This window comes from Prinia subflava, chromosome 5, assembly GCF_021018805.1.
Source record: "Prinia subflava isolate CZ2003 ecotype Zambia chromosome 5, Cam_Psub_1.2, whole genome shotgun sequence".
NCBI lineage: Eukaryota > Metazoa > Chordata > Aves > Passeriformes > Cisticolidae > Prinia > Prinia subflava.
The window spans coordinates 15,005,863-15,032,711 of record NC_086251.1 but is presented as its reverse complement, the minus strand read 5'-3'; the positions used below and the strand labels follow the sequence as shown (position 1 = coordinate 15,032,711).

At 43.8% G+C, this 26,849-nt stretch overlaps 2 protein-coding genes across 2 annotated transcripts; both read left to right on the top strand.

Annotated features, from left to right (window-relative positions):
* The first annotated feature begins 2,373 nt into the window (after nt 1-2,373).
* On the top strand, nt 2,374-4,158 carry LOC134551043 (serum amyloid A protein-like). Its single transcript, XM_063398110.1, has 4 exons — nt 2,374-2,586; nt 2,900-3,043; nt 3,363-3,501; nt 3,954-4,158. The coding sequence occupies exons 2-4, from the start codon at nt 2,926-2,928 to the stop codon at nt 4,093-4,095; spliced, it is 399 nt and encodes a 132-aa protein (XP_063254180.1). The 5' UTR covers nt 2,374-2,586; nt 2,900-2,925; the 3' UTR covers nt 4,096-4,158.
* Nucleotides 4,159-4,456: 298 nt separating this feature from the next.
* SAAL1 (serum amyloid A like 1) lies at nt 4,457-14,416 on the top strand. The gene is made up of 12 exons (XM_063398109.1): nt 4,457-4,640; nt 4,888-5,001; nt 6,040-6,123; nt 7,762-7,841; nt 8,216-8,275; nt 8,528-8,643; nt 9,731-9,914; nt 10,184-10,266; nt 10,407-10,595; nt 11,417-11,613; nt 12,134-12,226; nt 12,815-14,416. Exons 1-12 carry the CDS (start codon nt 4,524-4,526, stop codon nt 12,905-12,907), a joined length of 1,410 nt encoding a protein of 469 aa, XP_063254179.1. The 5' UTR covers nt 4,457-4,523; the 3' UTR covers nt 12,908-14,416.
* Nucleotides 14,417-26,849: the final 12,433 nt, after the last annotated feature.

The following is a 26,849-nucleotide window of genomic DNA, read 5'->3' as shown; positions in this document are numbered from 1 at the left end:
AGAGGGTATGCTTGTGTTTTATCATCAGCAGGTTCAAAGCAGTCACCTGCTCATTGGATCATATCACCTCCGAGAAAATGAGGCCCAGTGGAAAGAGAAATAACCTAATCACCAGGTAGCCTTTGTGGCCAGAACAGGAACAGAAGTGGGACTGTCAAGACATAGCTGTATCTGCAAACTACAGAGGCGATTTGCCAACAAAAGCCTTATGTCACCATGATGGTATAGTGTTCCTACTAACCTTTTTCAGTTATTCCCTGTTCCAGAATCCAAAAGGACATTCAATGATGTCAAAGATCAACATTTCCAGCTAATGAACTTTCTCCTGAGTCTCAACTATTTGGACTTTAAAACAATGGTAATTTATTTCCATTTCCCTAAGAGACATTGGACATTATTCTTTTGTTTTTCATGCCGCAAAACCCTGTGTCAATGACATGATAGAATTTGATACGTTTTGTTCATTGTAATCTTTTATGTATCTTATCACACATCTAACAGATAACTAGTGATAACCTTAATGAGATAATACCATCATAAGAGTGAGCTGTTTCAACATCACAACAGATGACCCTTCTTTAAAATTAATGAAAAGGTGAGACGTCGTAGACAGGTAGAAGAATTATAAAACAAAGGCCTTATGAAATCAGGCCTTGCTCTGCTAAAATTGCCAAAGCTGGCCTGTGATTTCTTCTAAGTACAGCTAACAAGCAATTTGCAAGTTCCCATGTAAAGCTATTTTGAGAATGAGAAGTTTGTTTAACACAACAATCTATTCTGAGGGTGAAAAACTAATGCACCTGTGTAAACAATAAGATTTGTCCTATGAGAACCCACAAAGGAAAAATGTAAACATATCTACAGAGACAAAATTTGATAGACAATACAATAGACCTTACTGACCAATGAACTGAGTTTCCCTGTATTGCTGGCCAATTAGTTTAACACAGTGCTTTCTGATATTTCCTATAAATTGAGTTTTGTGAATAAAGAAGTGGATTTCTGCATGAAGAAAACGTAGTCTTGGCTGATTTATTCCAACAACTTGCAGCCAGCAACGAAGGCACTTGAGCTGTCATGTACTCCAAGGGTGTAGGTCATCAGGATGTGAACAGAGTTGCAGCAAGACACAGCACTCCAGTCCCTGCAGTAGCTGAGCTGTTACACTGTGAAGAATCAGGTTCACGAGTGCCAGGGGACAAAAATCTGTCTCCCCTCTGCTTTTTGCAAGGTTTTCTTGTCTGTTGGTTTAGGGTTTAGATTCTTGTTGCAAATTGTTCCATTCTGAGATACATCACACTACAGAGTATCTGTCTTGTTGCTCCAGGCCTGTCTATGGAAGATGTCTCCTCTCCACTTAAGCTAATTTTTTGACTGAAGTCCAGTGATGCCCAAGGAAGCCGCTGTTGACACTTTATCAGCTTTATTGCACCTCTCTCAAGTCCTGCTCTGCCCTGCAGCTCCAGGAGTGAATTGTTTACAGTGGCAGAGTTGTGAGTGGGGCAGCAACCTTAAGTCTTCTGAGGGGAATGTAAAGTGCTCTCCTAGACTTGCTAAATCATGTACAAGGTCACACGATGGGGACACTTCCTGCACTCAGTGGGGACACTCACTCTCCAGTGCAACTGCACTCAACCCTGCAGTTTTCTGTAGGGGAAAGGGTAGTGTCAAGTTGTTAAGGAAGGAAAGCATGCAGGCTTTAAGCAGGGAGAGCACAATGGGTACTTAAACAGTGAACCATGCCAATAGGGCCAGACAGCTGATTTAAAATCCAGCAGAATTGTGGCTGTATGGATCTGAATTTTCCCTCAGTAAAATGTTTACTGCTGTGTCCAAAACTTTCCAGCTGAGCCCCACGGAGCCGCTGTTGCAGCAGGGTGGCTGGAGTCCCTTGAGAGGGCTCTGTGAGGGCAAGCCAAGGCAAAATGAACCATTCAGAGCCTCCTGATGGTCTGTGTGTCTGTGTTATCTCAGAGCATTATCAGCAGGGATGTAGGTGTATGCGGTTTGCTTTGCAAAGGAATTGAGCAACACTTCACATTTTCCATTTCATTAACTCTGGGATTTATCTGGCAAACACAGCATGCATGGGAATTTCACTAAGCAGTTCCTGCAGCTGTTCTGGTAATGCAGCTCACCGTTCCTTGTGCACAGACACAGACCTCGTGTTTCAATGCACAGACAGCCAGGCACCTTCCCCTCTGAGCTCTGTTCAGTCCAAGAAGTCCAAAAAAAGCATCACCCTTAAGACAATAGTAATACTTCAAGCACATGGAACTCCTCAGCCTTCAAGGCAGTTTGTCATTCTGGTTGTGTTATGAGGAGCAAATAGATCCAAATACAGCTGAAGAAATACCATATACTCTCTAAAAAATTGTGTAACTGGAGCTATGAACTTTCAGTAAGGACAAGGACAGGTTTCCAGTAATGATTTCTGTGTTGGGAATGCTGGTGGGGATTTCCCGACCATGGGTATCCTTTCCAGCTTCCTCTTTTGAGGGGTTTGAATTGCTTATAAATACCCTCTCTGAGTCTGAGAGCACACGAGACGATCTCCATCTCCTTTGGCTTTACCATTCTGCAGTGGTGAGTTGCATTCTGAATTTGTGAGCTGTGTGCAGTGTTTTGAGTGGTATTTGGGAGCAGGACCAATGCTTTAGCACGTGGGACTTCTTTGTACTCATGTCAGGAGTAGCAGGGCATGCTAAAATGTGGATTTCTCATGTGCACTTGCTTTTGTTGTGTAGCTTGTGGTTGCACAGAGGGCACCACTCCTTGCAGAGGGAGAAGGGGGTCCTGGGCGAGCCCTCAGTGCTGGGGCAGCAGGCCGGGCACAGCAGGGGTGTGGTGGGTTCTCAGAGGTGCTCCAGAACTGCTCATCTCTCTCACTGTCTCCCAGCTCCCTGTCAGGCTTGGCCAGGAACCATGAGGCTCTGGGTCTGCATTGTGTTGCTCTCCACTGTTCTGTGTGCAAGTGCCGACAGACCAGCAATAGTCCAAGGAATGATCCGAGCTGGACAATTTGTCCGGGATGCAGCGGGAGGTAAGCTGCTGTTACCAGGGGCCCTTCCCTCAGGAACACCCTCCCCAAGCACAGGTTACCAGCACTCAGTGGAGCAGCTCTCAGAGCTGGGAAATAGCAGCTCCACGTTAGAGACCCTGCTGGTTTCTGCTGCTGGACGAGGGCCTTGGTCAGCCCCCACAGGGGCTTTCTGTGGGCACAGCCCTGGGCAAAGACCACTGTGGAGCAGTGCCTCACTCTGCTACTGCTCCTTGGACCGTTCATCTCCTGGCTGAAACGGTACCAAACTACTCCTGGTGTGACTCTTCCAACATCATCTCCAACTCTCTTTTTTCTTCAGGGTCATGGGATATGCTGAGAGCATACCGGGACATGCGCGAGGCAAATTACAGAGGTGCCGACAAGTATTTCCACGCCCGTGGGAATTATGATGCTGCCCGGAGAGGACCTGGTGGTGCTTGGGCAGCCAGAGTGATCAGGTAATGGAGGCACACTCCTAGGCTTGTTAACAGTGAGTTGTTAGGGATCCTGGCATTCCCGCTGGAGTGAGGTCCTTTTGACTTGTACTCAGCTTTGCACCTAGAAGGACAGCAGAGGGGAGGGGAAGTAGTTCCCATCTGGACAGCCGGTCTCTATAGGAATGCTTTCTACAGGTGCCACAAGAGCATGAGCCTTTCTTCTTGTCCTCCCGAGAAGACAGATTCCTCTCTCTGCATTTCTGATAGGGAACTCTCCTTCACTGCTGGTTCATTTCCAGATTTCCAGACATAACAGACAGGGATTCGACCGCGGGCTCTCAGACAAAGGCAGAGTGTGCTTGCATCTCACCTTGAGAAGCCCTACGGAAAAGCAGTTTAACATGAGTGAGGGAACCAACACAAGGCTGAGTTAGATGCAGTCTGTTCAGGTGGCCTTTTCTCCTTCCCCACAGCGACGCCCGGGAGAACTGGCAGAGCAGCGTGAGCGGCAGAGGCGCCGAGGACACTCGCTTAGACCAGGAGGCGAACGCGTGGGGCCGGAGCGGCGGGGACCCGAACCGCTACCGGCCCAGGGGGCTGCCCAGCAAGTACTAGCGCAGTACTCCGCTGCTGTCACTCCTCCCTCTGTACAGCCGAATAAAGAAATCCTCCTGAGAACTGTGCCCTTCGCTGCCAGCATCCATCCTCCCGGGCCGGGACTGCGGGGCGGGGGCGGCGGTGTCGGGGCACCACGGGGGCTGCCAAAGGGTCCCCCTTGGGACCCTCGGGTGCTCCGGGAGCGCGGGTGCCGCTCACTGCGGAAGGGCGGCCCTGGGCGGGAGGGTCCCGTTGCGATCCCGTCGCGGTCCCGTTGCGATCCCAGCGCGATCCCTGTGCGGTCCCGTCGCGGTCCCGGTGCGGTCGCGGTGCCCCCGGGCGCGGCGGGCAGCAGCGGCCGCCGGCGGGCAGAGGGCGCTGTGGGCGGCGGGCGCCGCTCTGGCCGCGCCGCCGCCTCGCTACCCCCGCACGGCTGAGGGGCCACCATGGACCGCAACCCGTCGCCGCCGTGCAGCGATGCGGAGGAGGAGGAGGGGGACGCGGTGGGGAACACGGTGTACAGCAAGCACTGGCTCTTCAGCGTCCTCACTCGCCTCATCGAGGTGCGCGGCCTCCGGGAGGGAGCGGGCGGCGGGCCCCGTGTCGGTCAGCGCCGGTGGGTGCGACGCGATCGCTCCCAGGGCCGGGGGGGACAAACCCGGGGACACAGCGGGGACTCACAGGGGACAGATCCGGGGCCGAGCGGGGACACGGTGGGAGAACACCTGGAAACTCAGCGGGGACCCAGCGGCCCCCGGGTGGTGCCGGGGCTTCAGCCGGGACGTTTTCCCCCGCCCCGCTGTGTCCCAGGTCATCGCCCCCGCGGAGCCGGATCCCGCCGCCAGCCCCGAGGGAGCCCGGACGGAGCTGGACGAGGAGATGGAGAATGACATCTGCAAGGTGTGGGACATGTCGATGGACGAGGTAGGAGCCTTATGCGGCACCTCGGCATGCGTCTGCCCCGTGTTCCGTCAGAATCGTGGTGGCAGAGGGAGAAGGCACGAAATCCAGCGCCGGTTCTGGTGGTGTTGCTCACGGCCCGGTGCGTGGAGCAGGGTGGGGCAGCACAGCTGGGCTGGGCCGGCACCAGGCAGCCCCAGCACGGAGCCTGCGCTGGGACAGCGGCAGCACAGCAGCTGGAATTGACTCGGTGCACAGCCTGTGTCTGCAGCGCTTGGGTTTGGGGGATAATATTGATGCCATCTCGAAACAGGCGTATTTTCCCCTAGCAATTGTCATACATCCTGCTGGTAGGCATAGCTTTCTCTGATTGAGAAACAGCCTTTCAAAATTTAGCTGCAGACTTGCAGTGTCAATGTAACACAGCTTCTTGGAATTTTTCTCAGCATTCTCAAATGCTGGAACAAATTCTCAAGATATATCTGTGGGTATACACACACACACACACACACACATATATATATTAGCTTAAGTATTATTATTTTATTCCCTGCCTTGCTCAGATTTTTTAAATAAGCATGGGACATGGGTCTTTTATTCCCAAACAGAGAACTAATCTTGTGTTTTAATGTGGTAAAATTAGGAGGTAAAAAAAGAGGATATTTCCTATTTTGTGTGTTCCCGTCAAGTGCTAATGCCAGTCCCTTCACTTGCCTCTTTTTTATGTGTCATGGTGATGTCATGCCTTAAAACATGATATTTACTGAATTCTGGTTGAGTGTCTGTTTCTGTTGACATAGGGAGCAATTTGCATTTTCTCGCAAATGCAACTTCTTGGTTCATTCTGTAGCAAATCACTGGCTTTCTGAATCACCAGAGGGGCTTGCTGACCTTCTCTCATTGAAAAACAAAGATTATTGGTATTAGCTGTTGGCAAATAACAAATTTCTTGTAGTGGGTTTGTCATCTCTTTGAGCTAGTCCTTATGCTGTGGGAACACGTTTGATTTTGCATTTGGAAATTGTAGAGGTCCATTTACTCCTCCATTCACTTTCTCCACAGGATGTTGCTTTATTTCTTCAGGAGTTCAACGCCCCCGATATATTCATGGGAGTTTTTGCCAAGTCCAAATGCCCTCGCCTGACTGTAAGTATGGCCTGTCAAAAAGCTGTCCTGTGTTAATAGCAACAGTGGATAGCTCTGCACATGCCTTTACATTTATCTCCCTTCTCCCATTGCGTGTGTACTGTATAAGGGGAAGCAGGAGAAAACACAAAATCAAAATTTAAAATGCTTTTTCACTCTGTTTTTAACATGGGCTAATCAGTAGGAATCCTGGTGATTCTGAAGCTGGTACATGTCTGCTCCCACATCCGAATCTAGATACACTGATGAAAGACTGAGTTTATCAAACCTAGTTATCAGGCCTATTATAAAACCCAGCTGTTTGGCCTTCTTTTCCTTTTGATTTGTTTCATGATTACTGAACAGAAATGGTCATGAATTTGTTTAGTCAGACCTGCCAGTTGTGGTGGTTTGACCCTGGCTGGAGGCCAGGTGCCCACCAAAGCTGCTCTGCCACTCCCCTCCTCAGCTGGGCAGGGAGAGAAAATACAACAAAGGCTCATGGGTCAAGATAAGGGCAGGAGGAGATCACTCACCAGTTGCTGTGATTTGTCAGGGGCTAAACAGACTCCACTAGGGGAAATTAATTTATTACAAATCAAATCAGAAGACGATAATGAGAAATAAACACAAAAAGATCACAAAAAGTAATCTTTGGAATTGTTAAGACACCAATACTTTTTTTTTTTTAAATTTTCCACTTATTTTGATGTCACTGATTTCCAGCTTGTGCTACACAGTGCACTACAGGACTCAAGTTTTTCAGAGGTATTGAGTGTTGATGTAAATCCTCTTTCTCAGAAGTTGCCAGATGCTTTACTCCAGGAGATGAGTAGAGACAAATAGAGCTTTGGAAGTTTAGTGCTTTGTCTTTGGAAAGTACAATCCAAATTTGCAAGTGAGTGCATATTTGCTGTCACAGCTACTTTCATGAAATAGTGTGTACTGGAGTGCCTGCTGTAATTTAGCAGAGGTAATAGCATGTTAATAATTAGGAAGACAACTTTAGTGGAAAAAAGTAATTTCTGACTTTAAATTGCTGCAAACTGATAACTCACTTTGTTTTAGCACCAGTCATCTGCAGGTATTTCTGAGCTCTCATGGTCCACTTTACATAAGTGTGCATCCTCTTAATGATTATCTTGGCATGAATATCCTAAGAGAGTGCAGTGCTTTGGGGTTTGTTTTTTATTTTATTTTATTTTAGATCTCTTTAATCAAAAAATGGACTTTGCTGGAAGCTTGTATTAAGCTCCCTTTCTTTTGGGAGCAAGTGAGCATCAGTGAGGGTCACGTTTATGTAGTGATATTTTTGTTTTAGGACTCCTTCTTGCTTTAATAACAGGGCTGCCAAATTAGCTTCAAAACAGTATACAAAGAATATGCAAGCTGAGCAGATTTTATTTGCTTTTATGGAACACCCTAAAACCTAAATATCTGCATAGTACCTGAATGTTTTTTAGGGTAGTCTGATAAAACAGAAAAATCTGTATGGAATCTGTGGAAAAATTTGTATCTTTGTCAGGAAATCAGTGGGTCATAAAAGCTTGGAAATCAAACTGGAAAATATCTTTGAACCTCCCTTACTTTTGTCTTATGCTCGGGAAGTGAAATTGTGGACTTGCAGTTGTCTCATTATACTGTGTTTTGACTTTCCAGGAGATCTGTGTGGGAATATTAGGGAATATGGCCTGTTTCCAGGACATCTGCATGTCCATTAGCAAGGATGAGAATCTTGGGTAGGTGTCTGTGTGCTTTGTACATGAACAGATACTGCTTGTCTGGACTGAGGATCAGGAAATTCATGTTAGAGAAGGATCTAAGCTTGCCTGCCAAGCCTCATCTTCATTCATAACTTCTGGCTGACCATCTTTGTGTGGGAAGTGCTCAGGAGGGGAGGAAAGGACACAGACCACTATTTGGGGGGGTTTTTAATCACCAGTCAAGTTAGTTTCTAAGTTTGGTGGTCTTGAGACACTGGAAGTGCATACAGTTAGGAAAAGCTGGCTTTAATCTCAGAACATGGCTGCAGTTGGGAAATTAACCTTTTTATACCTTTTTTAAAAATAAAGGTGGATTTATTAACCTTTTTCCCTACATTTTCTCCTTAAAGCCAAGTGTTACTGCAACGTTTGTGTGATTCAGACTCCCCAACTCTCCTGGAAACAAGCAGGTAAGACATCTCAGAAATTCATGCATCATTAGTGTTGTTCTGCTATGCTCTGAGGCCTGGGGAGAAAACTGACAAGTGGGCTCACTATTTTATTCCTGTCATCCTTTTATTGTTCCTGCATTGTTGTGGAATCACTTTGCTGTAAGTTGGATTCCTGTTTCTGTTTCCGCTGTCGTTATTTTGGATTTACAATTGTACAGCTGAAAGGAGTGAACTGGCTTCTAATTTGTTACCTGGGGAATTCTTGCCCAGGTTGTTGTTAACTTGCCTCTCCCAGCCTGAGGTGGCCAATGTCTGGGTGGAGAGGATCCGAGAAAATCCTTCTGTGTATGACTGTGTTTGCTTTATCATGTCCAGCTCTACAAATGGTAAGTTGCCAGAACAAGCGGGGATTTAATGGGCGTTTGCAGAAGAAAAATAAGAACTGAAGTTTCTTGATTTCAAAGACAAATATTTTCAGTTGGGTTAATTTCTTTAAAATAAAGGAAACCTTGTGAATTAAAAGGACAGCAAAACAAGCTTGCCCTGCCTTTGCAGGTTTATAAATGTACATAAAACCAACCAGAAAAGCACTCAGAAAGAAGAAAGTTCTGGGGGGGAATCAAAATATGTTTAATTGAAGAAATCGTTATTTGCCACAATAAAAGAAAGGATGTAGTCCTTATTCAGGCATATACTTCTGTCATTTTTGAACCTTGAAACAAGACCTCATTTAATTTACTTTTTTCAAGTCAGATATGGATTTTCTATTTTTAAAACTACCATATCTGTGGAATGTGAACTGGAGGAATGATTCAGTTGCTCTGACAGCTGAATACTGTCCAGGCTTTGGGTATGCAGACAGTGCTACACAAATCTCTCTTAGCACTAATTTCGCAAAAAATACACCAACCACCTAAAAATGGAAATATTTTGAACAGCATTTATGTTTAACATCCAACTCAGCTGTAACAGCAGTTATTATTTTTCAAGGATTCCTAATAATACAGCTTTTCCAGTTTATCCATTTTTTAAATGCCCATTCTCAGAAATCCTGCCCCATCCAATTGAAATAACAGATCTGTTTAAGTAAAATGCAGATGGGCAGGTGGATGATCAGCATAAAACTGCATATCTAGGAACAAATCTTGAAAAGTTTTACTTCAGAAGCAGAAGTTAGGACTTTTCAGGAACATGGAGTCTCTTTGCAGAATAAAGTTACTTCTTCACATGTGGCATGACAAAGTACAAGGTGTCAGTGGGCATTCCAACAGTCCCTCTGTATCAAACTCTTTACCTGGTCTATGCCAGGTCAAGGAATTAAACATAACAACCAGCAGTAAGTCACGAAGAAAATGAATTCATTTCAGTCCTGAATTTACTCTGAACACTTGTATGTACTAGCATTTCATGAGCTAATTTTTGCTGTTCATTTTTAGTCCTGTTGAAATAACAATAACCTTCTCTCTTGTGCAGTTGAATTGCTGGTGAAAGTGGGTGAAGTGGTGGACAAGCTCTTTGATCTGGATGAGGAGCTGATGTTAAGCTGGATCAAAAACGGCACTTGTCGCTCTGTGGGACCATCTGTAGATGATTCCCCTGAAGAGCTTCCAGACTTTAAGATTGTGCCTTGTATCCTTGAAGCAGCCAAGCAAGTCCGGTAAGGGAGATTTCTTTTTGGTTTTGTGGCTGGGGAGATTCCTTATAACCTTGTAAGGCCTGTGCCCAAACATCTTGCTTTTAGTGGGAACAGCAGAGTTTGACAGATCACTGGGATATGTTTTCTTGGACTTCTGGTCTGAAATGAGTCAACTTGTTTGTTTGCAAAGGAAATGGCAATTGCTGATGGGCTTATCTACGACCAAAACACAGAATGTAAGTTCAGTAAGCAGCACTTTAATTTGGTTTTTTGGTGTTTGTTCTGTGTAGGTCAGATAACCCAGAAGGACTGGATGTGTATATGCATATCCTGCAGCTCCTGACCACAGTGGATGAGGGTATCCAGGCTATTGGTAAGAACCTGGAATTGCTACGTGTGAGGGGACCAAGAGAGGCCGTAACCTCGGGATCACCACCTATTTACTGGGGAGAACAGGGGTTCATATACCTGGATTAAATTTGGTGGGTTGGTGGGTTCTCTTTCTTTCTCAAGTGCAGGCTCCTGACGGAGGAAAAGATACTTGGAGTTTGCTTTATGACCTGGTTTGCCAGGAGCTGTGCCAGCCAGATGATCCACCGATCATTGTGCAGGAGCAGAAGACTGTGCTGGCCTCCATTTTGTCCGTGCTGTCTGCCATGTTTGCTTCACAGACAGAGCAGGAATACACCAGGATGAGGAAAAGCAAGTTGTGCTATTTTCTGTTCTTCTTTGTTCTTTTTTTTTTTGCTTAAAGTTAATATTCACAATTGGCTTTATGTGGGTGTGGAAGGTGGTTCAGTTCAGTGACACTGCATACAGTGAGACTCTTCCCTGGTTATTTAAAATCACAGCTAGCCCAAAGTTCAGTTACTGGGTGGGCTTTAAACTCTGAGGAGGAGTTACAGTACCAGAATCTTCAGATTCTGCTCAGTCTTCTCCATTGGGCAAATTAGTGAAAATTGCAGAATTTATTTTTGCTAAAATATAGTAATACATTATTACATTATTATTTTGTACATAATATGTACTACATGTGTTTTTATGTAGTGATTTTTTTTTTGTAGTAGGGGCAGATTCTGCACTTACTTAAATCCCTCTATCATTTCTTACTTTTCAATCCATGGACAAATCTTCAGAATTAAAAGCCTGTCTTGAGCATGTGAGTCAGGGTCACCCGCAGCAGAAAGATACTGTGCAGTTTGGTTTGTTATCTGGATACAAATTTAACATACTGCCCTCACTGGGTCCTACTAAAGACAGTTTCCTTCTCATGCTCTTTACACTGGTATATAGTTTTTATAAATACAGGTCAGCTTGCAGGAAAAATTATTTGGGTTTTTTACTATATTTCCACTTGCTTCTTTAACACTGTCTTTGAGTAACAAAACCCAACATTGTCAGAATATACATTCCTACAGCTTTTGTGTAAAATCTGATGGTGTATTTCAAAATTCTAATGCCTTGAAAGGATGAACAAGAATTTTCAGTGTTAAAGTTCACTGTTCTTGTTACTTTGTATTAAGATATGCCACTGATTGGGAGCTTGATTCGTATTTTACAATACATGGAGGGCTGTGGGAAGAGAGCTGTTGATAACTCCAAGGAGTCTGAGCAGGATGACACTGGAAAGACTGATGTAAATGAGGAAGATTTCCATTTAAAAATTTTGAAGGATATTTGCTGTGAATTACTTTCCAATATGCTTCAAGAACTAACCAAGGTAAGAATAAACAAAATTATGGTAAGGATTTCTGCAGGGTAGATGAGAAAAAATTATTTACTGTTAATGTGGACATTTTTTCTGTGCAAGTGCACTTGCTTACTGGGAATTCATTAGAGAATCAACCAGACGTAGCAACATGTGTGGGAGATGTGAGGAACACAGGGTTTCTGAGGTGTGTGCCAAGGTTCTGTATGATAAATTCTGTAGGTATAAGTTGCCCTTTCTCTTGAGTGAAAGTCAGTTTATTTAAGAAAAGGAAGTACTATCAATATGTAATTTTACTCTCTGAGCTGGACCTTTTTAATTATGGAAGCATTCAGGTTAGGAGACTTGTGGTGTGTGAGCTTTCACACCTTGTTGTATCAGCTGTGTCTGGCTTCCTCTGAGAAATGTAAGTTCTGGCTGCTTTACCCATTTATAAGAACAAAGCACATATATCTGTAGATATATGCACAGTTTTGAGTTTATTCTTTCAACAACTGTTCATGACATGCTGGTTGTATTTCTGATTTTCCAGGAGAATACCTTAGAAGGACTGCACCAGGGACACCTGAATGAGCAGACATGTTCCTGTGCTTTTCAGAACCTCTTACCCCTGTATTTTGCTTCGGTGAGTATGTGACAAGGTCTGTGACACAGCTGCAAAAACGCTCCTTGGGTGGCAGGACCTTTCCAAATCTGTACAGACAGGACAGAATTGCTCAGGCACAGGTAAAACACCATCCAGTGCCAGACAGTCTTACCCCCTCTGTCTGTTCTGCCTCACTTCAGCCAGAGCTTTGCTGGGATCATCAGCTGATGCCAGGGCCAAACTGTGCTGACTTGAATGGGTGTCTGAAAGTTTATCCTAGCTGAAAATCTGTCCTGTATATTTTTACAGAAGAATTATTCTAAATATTTTTCATAGGGAGCTTGTCTTTGGGTGAGAAAAGTTTCTGTGTTGCTTTTAAACAAGAAAGTAAGAGTTTGAGGAAAGTGGTACCATTTCAAAATTTAGACCAACTGGAACTGGGGGGCAGAAATTTAGGAGGAAGGTAGCTACTGTAGGGCATTTTCATTCCAGTTGCTGCTGCTGGCTGCTCTTATTTGGAAGGTAGAGAAGTAGAAAGAGCCCCTGTGCCAGTATAAGAATTCTGTGTTCCATGCAAGTTGGTTTTGTTGTTTTTTTTTTCTCCTTATGTGCATTTTTTATTTGCAGGTGGAGAGTTTCCTTGAAGTCCTGCGTGAGGCTGATCAGACACTTGCTGACAATCTAGAAAAACGTTTCCCAAGCCTGAAGGTTCACACCTAAGAATGTACATGAAATATTTTCCTTCTTTGGAATGAAGATTTTCGACTGTTTCATTACAGCATTTCAGAAATCAAGTTTTCAGTAGGTGCAGGAGTATGAGGTGACCTCTTTACCAGCAGGTGGCTTTTAAATCTTCTGGGTAGCCCAGATTAACCTGGTCTGCAAGGGGAAGGAAATGACTGTAAACCACTTCTGCATCTTCCATCCTGTCTGCTCTGGTAATGAGAGACTGTTGATTTCTAATTGCTCTCCTGCAGAGAAGTTTTCTTCGAGTAACTCTGAGTTCAGTGCGTTCCAACTGAAGTTGAAACAGCAAAATGAATGAAATGCACTGAGTAGTTCTTTAACATGGTGCTGGTTTCTTTCAAGTTGCTGTTGGCAAAAGGACGATTGCTCAATAGAAAATCCCCTTCAAGCACTTGATAAAAACAGTTAAATTATAGAGTTGTTCGGGGATTTTTTTAGATCCTATAAATACCATGAGCAGGTACTGTAACAGAAATGTTTCATCCTGCTCCTTTCAAATCTTCACACTTCTGCTGAAGCCTCAGCTTCACTGCAGCTCTGAGCTGTGGTGTCTCAGTCCTGTGCCATTCAAAGGATTTGAGAATATCATTACCAATGGTCTGTGCTGCAGCTTCCAGCCACTGCAGGTGACTACCCACAGTTAAGAGTTGCAGGGCAGCTTGGGATTCAGTCCCTGGTACACTTGCAGACCTTTTGGGTTTTTGCATCAGTCTGTGCTTCAGTTTAGAAGTGTGACATGTATCAGTTCTTCCCTTCTTCCATTTGTTGTATGAATAATCTCAGAATGGCATGAGAAACACCATGTTTTCCATGGGGGAGCTTAGGGGGGTCGATTACTTGCAGGAATTTCCGTGCACAATCTCCTAAGACTCCCATTTTAATTATATGATATTTTAACTGCGTTGCATTTTTAGATCCCATGTCTGCATGCAGTGCACCTGACACGTTCTGAGTCTAAAGAGACAGCACAGCAGCACATCAGCTTCACTGGTTCTGTAAATGAGAGTGGAAAACAATTGGCCTTTATTAGATTTGAGATGTAAAAGTAAATGGGAACCAGAACATGGAGAATAACTTAGTGTCACATACACACATTCCCTGGCTCTCCAGGTTTTACAGACTTCAGTGTTGTGCTGGGCCATGTTGTGTTTCCAGAGCTACCTGGACATGTGGTAAAATAAAGTATGTGTATATGTATATATAACCTTTCCATCCTGGCCTCCAGTTTTCAAAACCAGTGCAATTCAATCATCCCCCTGCCAGCAGCATCTTGGTTGTCAGCAGGGAATTTGGAATTGCAAATACCTGTTTTGTGTCGCCAAAAAGAATTGCCATGGTTTATATCAATTTTTGTATGCTATGTTTGTTGGAGAAAACTGGTGACTGTGAATCAGATGACAGCATTTTTCATACTACTTTGACAGTTTTGGGATATTTTCTTAAACCTACAGATTTGTAATAAAGCCGCTTTTTTAAAAAAAACCCCGTATGCTTTCCTTCATTCTAGTGTCAATTACATTTATTTTCTGAGCCGCTGGAAATGTCTGTTACTCTTAAGTGTGTCAGTTGTACGAGGAAAATTGAACCTCTTCATAATGCCTGTCTGCTGTAAAACATGTTTTGCTTCATTGAATACTTATTTTAACTCTTGCTTTTTTTACATGGTCATTTTTATGGCCTGGAAATTAACTTGTGTCTCATCCCATAAACATTTTTTGAGCTTAGTTCGTCCCCAGCTGTATCCTAAGTGTGTTCCTTCCTAGTGAAGAATTATTTCTGGTGTGCATCTCCTGAAATTTGTCAGAATTGAAATTCTACAGTAGCCATGTAATGTAATATAGAAAAAAAAACCTGAGACAAGATCTGTTGTTTTATTTTGTTTCTTCTTTTCAAACACCAATTTCCAGTGTTGGCACATGCACTGTTAAGTGTTACTGATACCTGGTGCTTGTCATGCGACAGAAAGAATGACTGGTGTCATGTGGGGACCCAGGTGGGTCCCATCCTCCTGCTCATCTGCTACAGAAGGAGATGCAGGAATGGTCAGCCAGCCTTGCTTCAGCAGAATGGTATTTCAGGTATGCCGGGGATTTTTATCCTTGATAACCTTGAATGGGAGCCCGGGATTGCCTCTTTGCCCTCCCCTTGTGCGGTGGGTGCGGCGCTGCCTCGAGGAGCGAGGCTGGTGCAGGGTGCATGCAGGGTGACTGTGCCGGGTTTGTGGGGTTCGGGCTGGGAGGAAATTCACTGCGGGAGGGGTGGGTGATGTGTTCGGAACTGGAGCGCTGTGTTTCATCATCCTGCCAGCAGGGACCTCCCTCGGCCTGTGCTTCATGAGCAGCATGTGGTGGGGGGTTGGTGGGGTTGGTGTTTTTCTGGGGAGGGACCGGGAGCGTTTGGGATTTGAGTTTGGTATTTTTTAATTCCCTCTCCTGGACCTGTTTTGACACCCACTGGCAAACCTGAGCTCTCTAGGCCTGTTGGTTCAGAATGGTTATCTGTCTGTGTACAACCAGTGAGCAGCTTTCTTCCAGACCAAAGATCTGATTAACTCCAGAACCTCCTCCTTTGGGGAGAAGTGAGAAGTACTTGTTGCTGCTCTGTGCAGAGCTCTGAACAAAAGTGGATATCTGAAGCCTTGAACTAAAGCAGCAGGAACTCAATCCTGCTTGGACAGAGCTGGACGTGACTTGTGGCATGAGAGCAGTCATAGAAAATTGATGCAGAAAGCAGACTAGAAGGCCTTACTTTAAATTAGTCTTAGTAGATCCATATAATAATTTCATTCAAAGATAGGAGTCTTAACATTCTGTTGACTCGACTTCTATGCACATTTGGCATCTTTATTCCACATTGTAACTTTTTCCTGGTGGCACAAAGCACCACAAAACCAAAGAAATTTGGGATGTGGGAAAAATCAGTGGCATTGGAATGTTTTATCTGCTCCTTTGGCTGTGCAAGGAGGTAGTTGCTGATATCCTAATGCTTGCCCAATATTCATGATGCAAATTTGTCCTTTCTGGTAGGTTAAACCGTGAAACCTAAAAAGCTCTTTTCTGTGCTTCTCCATATCCTTGTCACTCTGCTTGCTTAATTTTCTGTCACTGTTTTAGTTCATGTTTTGTCTAAGTGCCTGGGTGAGTCCTTTGTAAGATGAAACTGCCCTGTTATAAACACCTGTCACTGAAACTAAGCTGAATCCAGAAGAAATAATAAGATCTTGATTTCTAAGTATCTTCATAGTTTGTTATACTGGCACTAAAAGGTATGGAGATGTTACTGTGGTTTTGTTTGCCTGGCAATTCTGTGTTCTTTCTCACTACCCTTATTGAGGCTGCTACTGGGAGTTACAAAGCAGCAGTCTCTCTTTTATTTTTCACTGAAGAATTTGCCTTTTTTTTTTTTTCTAGAGCAGAATCTTTTGGTCACAGCAATTCCCTAATGTATCCTTTTATTTCCCCCTGAAAATTAAATGTCCTTTTTCAGTGCTCGCTGTTTACTTTTCGTTTTGTTGGCGATGATGATGAAATTCATGTGCTCTGCCAAAGTCAGTGAGAAAGGAAGGACCTGACACACCTGGGGCAAGGATCAGTCTGCTGTGATGTTATACAGATTCCCAAAACCCCTCCATGTGAAGGCAAGCCCTGGCAGCCAAGTGCCTCAGCCCTGCAGTGAGTGAGAGCTGACAGGGCGTGAGCTGAGCCAACCTGACATCACCAGCCTGGCAAAACAAACCAGGCTATTGCCAGCAGCTATCAACTGAGGTTTTACAGTGGGAAATACTGATCCTACACCTCCTCTTGTTTCCCCCCCTGATTCACTTTTGCAAAAAGAAACCTGGTTTTATAATGCAAGGACATTATACAGGACATTATACATCTGACATCTAAGATGGGTAAGAGAAGGGGTTTGCTTCTGAGTTGTTACTGTGGAGAAAATGAATGAACCCAGGGAAAACCCAGTGGGGCTCCATTTTTCTTTCTCCCAGGTCATTGTATGTGAGCTGCATGTCTTACTGATGGCTCAGTAAAGTCTGAGAGCTGAATTTCATATAAAGGCCACTATGAAAGAGCTGACAAAGAAAAGGTAACGGTGGTAGGCGCTGTGAAGAGAAGACAGTGATAACAGAGAAAGAAAAAGATGAAGAGATACGGGAGAAAGTAGGAAAACAGGGAAAATCCTGGAGGAATCCTGACAAAGAGGATAAATAATAAGTGTGATGTTGAAGGGGAAAGGTATTATATATCAGTAGTTATGTTAGCATTCTAGATGTGTCCAGGTGGAATAGCTGATGTGCAGTCACCTATCAAAAGTCTAACACTAATTACATTTTCTGTTATTAAAGCTGAATTTCCTTTGCCGTTTCTCCTGCTCTTATGGAAATGAGACAAGCTTAAGGTGATCATGAGGTCTTAAAAACTACAGTAGGTGGTCTAATGAGTATTGCTGGATTTTTTTTTATTATTTCTTTTTTTTAATTCACCCACTCTTCCCCTTTATTTTTTGCTGGCTGGGTGAGGCATCAGGGTGCCAAATCATGATGGAGGTGAGGCAGAGTCAGGTGTTACAAGCCCTTGCCTGGCATAGGTCTGGAGCATGACAGAGGTGAGATGTGAAAGCAGAGTCCTGCAGGGTTGGTGCTTGTGCTGCCCACTGGTCTGCAGCAGCATGCAGCCTGCTCTGGCACAGGCACAGTGCCTGCCTGCATCTTGGTGCCCATGGTAACTTAGGTCCCATGTTGACACTTCCCCAATTTATGTCCCTTCATCCAGTTTCCAAGGAAATCTTAGAAAAACAAATGCACCTTGGTATTCTGTGTTACAATAGTGGCAGTTATTTATTCTGTGCTTTAGGTTATGCAAACTTCATTTTAATTTTGCAGTGAGTTTGTATCAATATTATTTTTGTTGTCATGTATATAATTTTTGGTGACAGCTCTGTTTAAAGAAGATGTAACTTTAACAAGCCATCTGTTAACCTTACATAGAAAGGAAATGCTTTTGTCAATTATTCCAATGAAATCAGAAAAATAATTTCCTGGCCTCCAGTAGTAGACCAATCACCCTATCTTCTGTCAATAGGAGGATATTGAAACACACAGGAAATACGTGCACACTTTTATCCTGCCCTGCAACACAGCCCCAGTGCTGCATTATAATTAGCCAGTGATGTCAGAAGGTTTCATTTTCCATTAAAACTTCTTTGTAGTGCACAAACTCTTTTATTCAACATCAGAGGGTTTCCTCTTTAGTCAGGTGGCAAGGCTGGACACAGGAACCATAGGAAGATATTTTGAGTTTATGCCAGCCTGATTAGTAAAGATTTTGATTTAATAAGAGAGTAGAAAAGAAGGACAAACACTTCAGATTAGGTGGGAATAAAAGAACATGCAAAATGACTCCATTTTGTCATTTGGGATGAAGCCATCACAATGGCTGAATGGAAGGAAGAGCAGTAGTGGACAGAAAAGGCTGGAATAATAGGAAAGAGAAAAATCAATAGAGAAAACATGGAAGAGCAAGCAAGGAGTTTGGTTTTGTGAGGTTAGTTGATAGAAGACATTTATGAGTAGACAAAAAGAAACACAGGAAATTGCCTGTGAGCTGACAAATGATGTAGGTCCAAGGAAAGTGTCTGAGAGACACAAATGTGTTGGCACTGTGTAGTGTGAACTGCTCTCGTGGGAAAGTCCCAAGCCCAAATTAAGGGAAGATTTGTCCTTTTCCTTCTTCCCTTATTGGAGAGATCCTCACAACTCTTAAAAGAAGATGGGAGATAAATACAAAATGGACTGACATTGAGTCGCTCTGGGGAGGGGTTGGAGTTGTCCAGGCCAATTCCTGCACAGTCCATGTGCTTATGGACACAAGCAAGAGCAGCCAGGGGTAACCCTGAGAGGCAACTTTCTTGCAGCTTTCCTGCTTCTTCAGCCTTTCTGGACACCAGGGCAGGTGGGTGAGGACAGCATTCAGCAGTGTCTGTGCTTTTGAGCCCACCCTGCTTCCTTCCCTCTTGTCCAGCACCCAGTGATGAACACAAGGACCAGAACCCGAGCTTATTGCAGCGTTATCAGTAACTTTAACCAACAGATCTGGAGTCACCCCCACAATGGAAGTATTGAAAATGACAACAGTGCTACTCCACAGCTGTCAGCTGTTGCATTAGGAGAGCTCTTAATACTGCACTGCCATCTGGGACGCAGACTTATTTCTTGTCCACAGTGTAAAGGTTGAGGGTGCTTTGTTGGAAGAACCTGCTGAATGTGACACAGCGTGATGTGATTGCTCACACAGGGTAAAGGAAATGCTGTCATGATTTAATTAGCCAGTTCTGATCTGCTCATCCTTGAGTTTACATAGACTTGAAAGAAGTAAATATAATTAAATTAAACAAAGGTCTTTCCTTCCCACACATGCTCTGGGCCCTTTTGCTTCTTCCACGAGATAACAAAAAGCTTATGAATAACAGGCACAGTGGTCTTTGTTGTTGCCTTAATGCAGAAGGCTGGCAGGAGGAATATAATGCACAGGTGCTGCATGCATGGCATCAGAAGAAGATGACACAGGGGTGTTCAGAATGAATTTTTTAAAATTTGAATTCCAGTGTTAAGTTGCAAAGGGATAAAAATATCATTTCGGTGTTACCTTTTGCAGGTCAAGGTAATTTTGACAAGTGGTAGTGTTTGAGCTGAAACCTTATCATAACAGAGGAAAGAGGTAAAAGAGGTTCGAGTTCAGTTCTTGGTTTATCCAAAGGCTTTTTGTGTGTAACTGCCTAAAGCTGTGCAAGCCCTCGGTGCCTTGATGTGATTCCACGGCAGGTCTGGATGGTTTTCCACCTGCCAGAGCTGGAGCCTGTTCAGCTGTACTGCTCAGCACCTGCCTGGGTGGCTTTGAGAGCACACTCACAAATTTACAGTGGTTTCTTTGGCCATAGACATTGTGTAAAAGCATATTCTTGTCCAGTCTTTGGCTTCCTGCCTCTTCTCACATGGAGCTGTTTGTGCCAGCAGCTGGGACCTCCCCTCTCCAAGGATTTTATCTTCATTCCTGGTCTTGTGTCTGTGCTGGAGGGGTTTGTGGAGGGAGATGTCACTTTGGGGAAGGCAGTTCCCTTATATTCTACTGCACGTGCTTATGTCACGTGTTTGCCGTTCACAAATGACCCAGCATGTGGTGGTGTAGATGTCATTTATGGTGTGCTGTGCCAAATTCACCAGAAGATCTCTGATAACTACATTTACCATGTGGTTTTTCAGGTGAATTTACCCCTGTCTTTCAGGAAGTTAATTCTAGATTGGTTTTTTTTACTTGTTTGTACTAATGGGGTAAGAGAAAGTGGCTGGGGTGAAGAAGCTTAATAAAAATGAGGGATATCAAATGTATTTAACCCCCTATGTTCTCTGGAGTAATTCTCACATCAGTAAAAGCCAACATTGATAAATACAACTTGTTCTTGACTAAAATCAGATTTAAAAATAAGCAAATATTTTGTTCAGGTAGTTTGCCAGATATTAAAGATTAGTTTGACTCATCCAGAATAAACTTTTTTCCCCATCTTTTCTTTCTAAAAATTGGTACTGTCTTTTCCAATCCCTAACTCTTTTCCATTTAGTCCCTACAAGCATGTGAATAGGTGAAAAGAGTTGTGAATAGATGGGAGGCACGATGTCAGTTCACTAAATATATTGTTGTGAATTGCACTTTAGCTCTGCTTGCACCTCTCTGACAAATCCTCCTTAGCCTGTTTTGGTCTACACTTGCATCCTCTTGTCAGTTGTAGGTCTGCTTGCAGCTTGCCACCCTAATCTTTTATCCATGACCCTGGTTACTGTTTAGCTAATGCTTTCAACCTTAAATAATCTTATAAGGTTTTGTTTCTGTGAAATAAAATTTTGTACCTAATGTTCCTAAAAGTAAAGCTCTCTAATCAGGCAGATGAGACTCATTAACGTTACGTTTCAAGGAGCCTTACTTTGATCCAAACTAATTAATTTTGCCCCAATACAAAATTGTTCTAACTATAATGGGAGCTAAAATCTAATAAGATAAAAGAAATTCAGAGAGGAACAAACATCTGTCATGAGAACACAGCAAGATGAACAGCCTTTGCCAGTCTCGGAAATGATGTGTTTCACAGCTCTGAGGCTGGACATTTTACAATTGCCAGTGTGTTTAAAGTTGCTGCTGTGAATTGATGGGTTTACATTGCTGGTTTTCATCCCTGGAGCAAAAAGTGACTGTGATTTAATTTATGTTGTTCATGCTGGTCAATGGCCAGTGTCTAGACCAGAGGCTGTCATCTGTTTCACTGTGTGATTTCAGGACCTCAGTGGATGGGGGTGTCTGAAATCTGTGAACAGAGAATGGTCCTCTGAGATCACTTGGTTGTGAAGCCCTGAGGGATTTTAACAGAGTGGCCAGGAATGAACAATCTGACCATGTCCTCTGTTTCAGAAAGGCTGATCATCCTCACCATGGGGGTGAAACACACCAAAAAATCTGCTGTAACAGGCAAACTCAGTGTCTTCCATGATGGTTTGGGCCTTGGAGTCATCTCTTGATTTCTATGTCCTGTCTATGTTTAGGGTGTGTGAAACACATGGCATACAGTCTGCCTTCTTACATTCAGCAAATCTAATGTTGGACACACTTTCTGAATCAATGTGAATACAGCAGAGGCTGGTTACTGGCAAGCCCATGGTGAGGCTGTGTCAGAAGTAGCTGGAGAGCTCTTGTTCCCTTTCCTGAGTGGATCAAAGTCTGCTGAATCGCTTTCTGAGCTCTGCTTACTCATATCATTAACGAGTACAAAGCTTTCTCCTTTGTTCACTCCTCCACCTCACTCTGAATACACAATATGCCGCTGTTCTACTAATTAGGCCAACAGGCTGAGGTTAACAAACACTCTGTGACTGCTCTTATCAGCAGGCTTATTTATGCATTTGACTATTTTGCTTTGTATTTGTCTGTGATGTGAAAGCACTGGATAATTCCTGAGGTTTTGTAATGATAATGTAGTAGAAACAATGGTACCAGGGTGGTTCCTCAATGAATGGAGTCCAGTTCTACTATAATTTGAGTTTAAGGGATGGAGAAGTATCAGGACCTGGTCAGAAGTAATCCCTGAATGCCACGAGTGGCTGTTTTCAGTGGTGGTGGCTGAGGTTGCCTTAGGCTTTCGCACACTCTTCTCTTTTGGGGTGGTTTGTCTTTCATTTTCAGGTTGGGCATTTTGCACCTTGTACCTGGTGCCAGAGCCATCAGCACTGAGCAGCTTCTCAGCCTCCCCACCCTTGCCAGGGCTCTGGGGGCTGGGACTGGTGCAGCACAGAGCTGTGACCTGGCTCAGACTGCTGTGAATCCAGCTGTGAGCTCCCCCTCAGCCCTGCCTGAGCTGCAGGGATCAGGGCAATATCTCCTTGTCCTCTCCAGGCTGCACTGTATTTCCAGGCAGCAGGTAGATCAGTTTGTTGAGCTTTCCCACTTGGTTTTCCCCATCCCTGCTTGATGGTTCTGGCTGGACTAAATCCAGTTTGCAATAGTAACACAGGGAATCTTTGTTGGCTGGTGGAGAACCACGTTTAACTTGAGGTGACTTGGCCAACCCTGAAGTGATCAGGAAATAAAAGGAAGTCATAACTGGCACTTCTGTACCCACTAACTCCAGAGTAATTGGAGCAAAGAGCTCTTTCAGGACTTTGGTTCCCAGCCAGACTACACTTTGGTTTGAAATGTAGCTGACTGATATTAATTTTATTATTTTCACTAGAAAAAACAAATCAGAGCCTGGTTTGTCCATTGTTGCAGCAGCATCTAAATGGACTTTTTGTAAAGAGTTTACAAAGGTGTTGTTAGGAAAAACTACACCTTGTTTGCTCAGAGCAGCAAGTAACTCATGTCACTCGTGATTTTATTTAGCTTTTATGAAATGAAAAATATTTCCTGCCTCAGATGAAAGGGCTAATATTACTTCTTTAAACAGTCCAAAGCAAATATACAAACAGTGAATGGTCTGTTGGCTGGATGTGCTTCAGTAGGTTTACACAGCAGCTCTGGCTTTTCAAAATAAGTGTGCTTGAAGGCTGTTGATACTACAGCTGGCTGAGTCACGATGAGAGGGTAATTTACCTCATTGGTTCTTGCACTTTTCACTGGAAAAAGATATTTGTAAACGTTTGAAATAATTGCATAATTTGAATCCTCCTTTTCTTTTTGTCACATATTAACTGGTTATGAATTAAATACTTTACTAATCGACAACTATTCAGTAGCATGAATTAACTGATTGCTAAGCCATCCTCAGGGGGATGTGGTTCTCTTCTCAGGGACTGAGAGGTCCAGGCATTTCTCAGAGGTTACCCTGAGTTCAGGGTGTGACACTGTCACAGTCTCATGCTGGGTGAATTGCTCTGGAAAGTGTTTGTTGGGAGAACTGTGGTTTGCAGAAGGGAGAAAATGGAAGAATTCCCTGTAGAAAGACAGGGATTTCAGATCCATGCGTTTCTTTGAAAATTTGAAAAGCTGTGGATTTGGACCCTTTTAACTCTGCATTTAAGTAAATGCCACAATGACAGGTTACCTCATTAAGGTGAGAGAAGTCAAAGGTTGGGAGAATGAAGGTTAGAAAGTGATTGGAAGTGAATGCTGTTGCAGAGGTGTTGTGACGATAAATACTTTATAAATATTAAAAATCCATAGAAGAAAACAAGCCAGACTTTAAGACCAGCAGTATATTTTGGGCATCAGTATAAAAGGGCATTGAAAAAAATCAATCAGAATATGAGGAAGATCCATCAAACCTATACTGGAAAACAAACTGTGCAGAGGCCTGCATGATGTTCATCTTCACTCTTCCCTGTAACTTCCACAGTGCTTGTCTAAGTACCATGAGATTCTTAAGGCATGACTTGTCTGCAGCAGTTAATTAACAGAAAGGCTGTGATTAGAATTTTCAGTTGTGTGCTATGGAGAAAGTAATTATGATTAGAGCAGAGTTGGTACTAAGCCGTATTAAACCTGTTTTGTTCAGGGAGCTACAACTTTTTCTGGAAAAGTTTCAAATGGCCCGTTTGTCTCAGACAAATGGTCCTTCTTGGAAAGGCAGATGCCTGGGCCAAATAAAGTCCAAGGGGGTTCATACCTCAGAAGTGATGTTGTGAAATTGCCTTATTGGAGATTAGAGCACTTTCTCCTATCACATGGGGAGATCAGGTAATTCCCACTGATGATCTTGATTTGGGATTGAGAGGACTTTAGGGCTGGCTGATTCTCTTCTTCAGTCTTGCTGCATTCAGGTAGATAATCTTGTATTTCAGCAGAAGATTAATATCGTTACAGAATCAATCTGCTTTTCTGTGGTTGTTGCCTCACCAGTTCGACAAAATCATCCCCTGACTCAATCTCTCCCCCAGTGCAGAACCACCGTACTACGCTGATTTTTCTTTTTTCCACCTTTCTTTTCCCCTCCCAGACCAGCTTCCTCAGAGTGTTGGTAAATACAAGACTTGTGCCATGTCTGGAAAGATGTTCCAGGTTAATTGAGTCCCTACATATTTGACCCACGGAGACCAAACTTTCTCAGAGTGGGAGGAAGAGGAGAGGTAGGGCAGAACGTTTATGCTGTTGTGTTTCAGAGAGCAAAAGGCATCCCTTCACTGTGTGGCTCTCTGGGAGGGGAAGATCTCCATGTGTAACAGCTTGGTTTTAATACTTCTCATCCTAAAAACCACCAGAGCATTTATCTACAAATGTGTACCCCTAAGTGTCAGAACCACTGACTGCAAACTCTGCTGCCAAGTTTATGCTTTGAAGAACAAAACAGAAACTCTCTGAGAACTAGAGCAGAGTCACCTCCGAGCTAGCAGATGGGAAGGAGGAATAGACTTGTGGTCTCTTCTGGAGCTGCTTGATGTTCCTGGAGCTACTCCAGCGAAGGACTGAGAAAACATCAGACTTCAGTCTGACACCACTCTGTCACTTGGTTATGAGTGCAGCAGAGGAGAATTCATTTAATGAGGAACTATGAGGGAAAATGTAATTGAAAGCCACTCTGGTAGCCTTCACAGTGAGTGCTGCCATGGTTGTTCTGTGCCAGTGAGAGAGGTTTTGTGGCAGCTCCACATGGCAAAGCCCTGTCCTGCAAAATGTGATCAGCTTGACCCACTTTTGAGCAGGGTTAGACCTGTGCTCCATCCTCAGGTGCTGATTATCTGTCTGGAGGGCTTTGTCTGCATGACAGGCTATATGTGAGAAATCTCCTGCAGGCCTCAGAGGAAAATTAATCACTGTTTTCCCTTATCTCCCATGGCATAAGGGGAGGCCTCTCTCCCTATGGTTTTGATGTCCCAGTTGTCTCTGTGCTTCACAGTTCCTTCCCACCTCACAGTCTGCGTAGATTTCTGACATCTCACTGAAAACTTTTGGCCTCTCTTTGCCTTGGTGCTCCTGCAGACCAACGAGATCACATTTCAGGCCTTTTCTGGGTCAGTGTTTACTTGTGCCACCTCTTGCCAGGATGAGCAGGGTATCTCCTGTGCATTTTGGGCCCTGATTGTGTTGTGCTCCATACCTGACTGCTGTGCCATATTGCTCTCTTCTGTGGTGAGAGGCCCAAGCCACCATTCCTAAATGGTAGAATATGCTACCAGCTCTTGGGAAAAGGTAGAAACTTTTCTCTCTGTGTGAAAACACAAAGCAGCACCTGTGCTAGTGACAGAGTGAGGGTTTTCCAAAACTCTACAGCCCTAGAACTGTGAAGATTCAGTTTTTGGATAAAACCTTTTAAGTAGTTCTCCTGTAAAGCCATCCACAGATTCCTAGGAGCTGGAAACCCTGTGTGGAGAGGAGCAGAGCAGGCTCCAGTGAGCACCCAGTGGAAATAGGTCGTAATCAAGTCTGTTCATGCTTTGTGGTTCTGCCCTTTCAGACCACAGGGCACTGGCTCTGGTGAACAAGCAGTTCTTACTAAACCAGTGAATCAGCTTTAATCTGCTCCCCAAAACTCAGGGCACCCCAGTTATCTCATTATGTAACTAGTTAATGTCAGGTTAAATTTCCTTGGCTGTTCCTGACCTCATTCCCATTGTTTCAGCAGTTATAGGTCAAGCTGCCCGTGGGTTCCCCATTCTTATTGCTTCACCTGAGCTCGGGAAAACTGACAGATTAGTCATATTCTATCATAAGTGTCTTACTGTGCCAATGTTTACAGATTTATCATTAACACCAGGCTCTCAAACACTTAGGAGTCTGGGGAAAGATCCTACACATTGTTTGCTTTGTGAGTCAGCTCATTTGATGGGGAGATCTATTCTCCAGGAAGGAAGTGAAATGCCTGCTGTAGAGTTAAGACGTATATTGATAAATATTGCATTTTCTTTATGCAGGGAAAATTGAAGCATCTGGTGATGAAACGTGTCCCATTAGCAAACTTGGAAAAAAAAAGGTTTTTCCAGCTATGTCATCATTCACAGCTGTGTTCTTTCAATGCCGTGCTGTGTCTGGAGGGCTGAGCTAGGCACCCTCAGTCCTCTTAGAAACAGGATTGTTTGAAGTTCAGTGCCTTCTAGGAGGAAGGAAGACCCTGATATCATTGCAGATATTGGTGCAAGTGTGACTTTGCCTTCCTGTTTTAGGTGTCAGCCTGTATATTGGCTTCATCGATATGATTTACCAGGTGTGTTACACCAGTGTCTAAGGGATCTAGCAGAAATCAAAGTTTCTGGCTTGAAACCTTTTCAGGCACTGTAGAGAAAGATACTGTGGATTTTTTCAGACACTTGAGTATATTAGAGTGAAACTAGTTGCTGCTGATTTTGAGCATTTGTTTGAAAGGTTCATTTGAAAAAAAAAAAAAGAACATAAAAAAGGATCAGAGGCTTTGGTTTTGGACAGCTCAATTAGAAAACAATCAATCT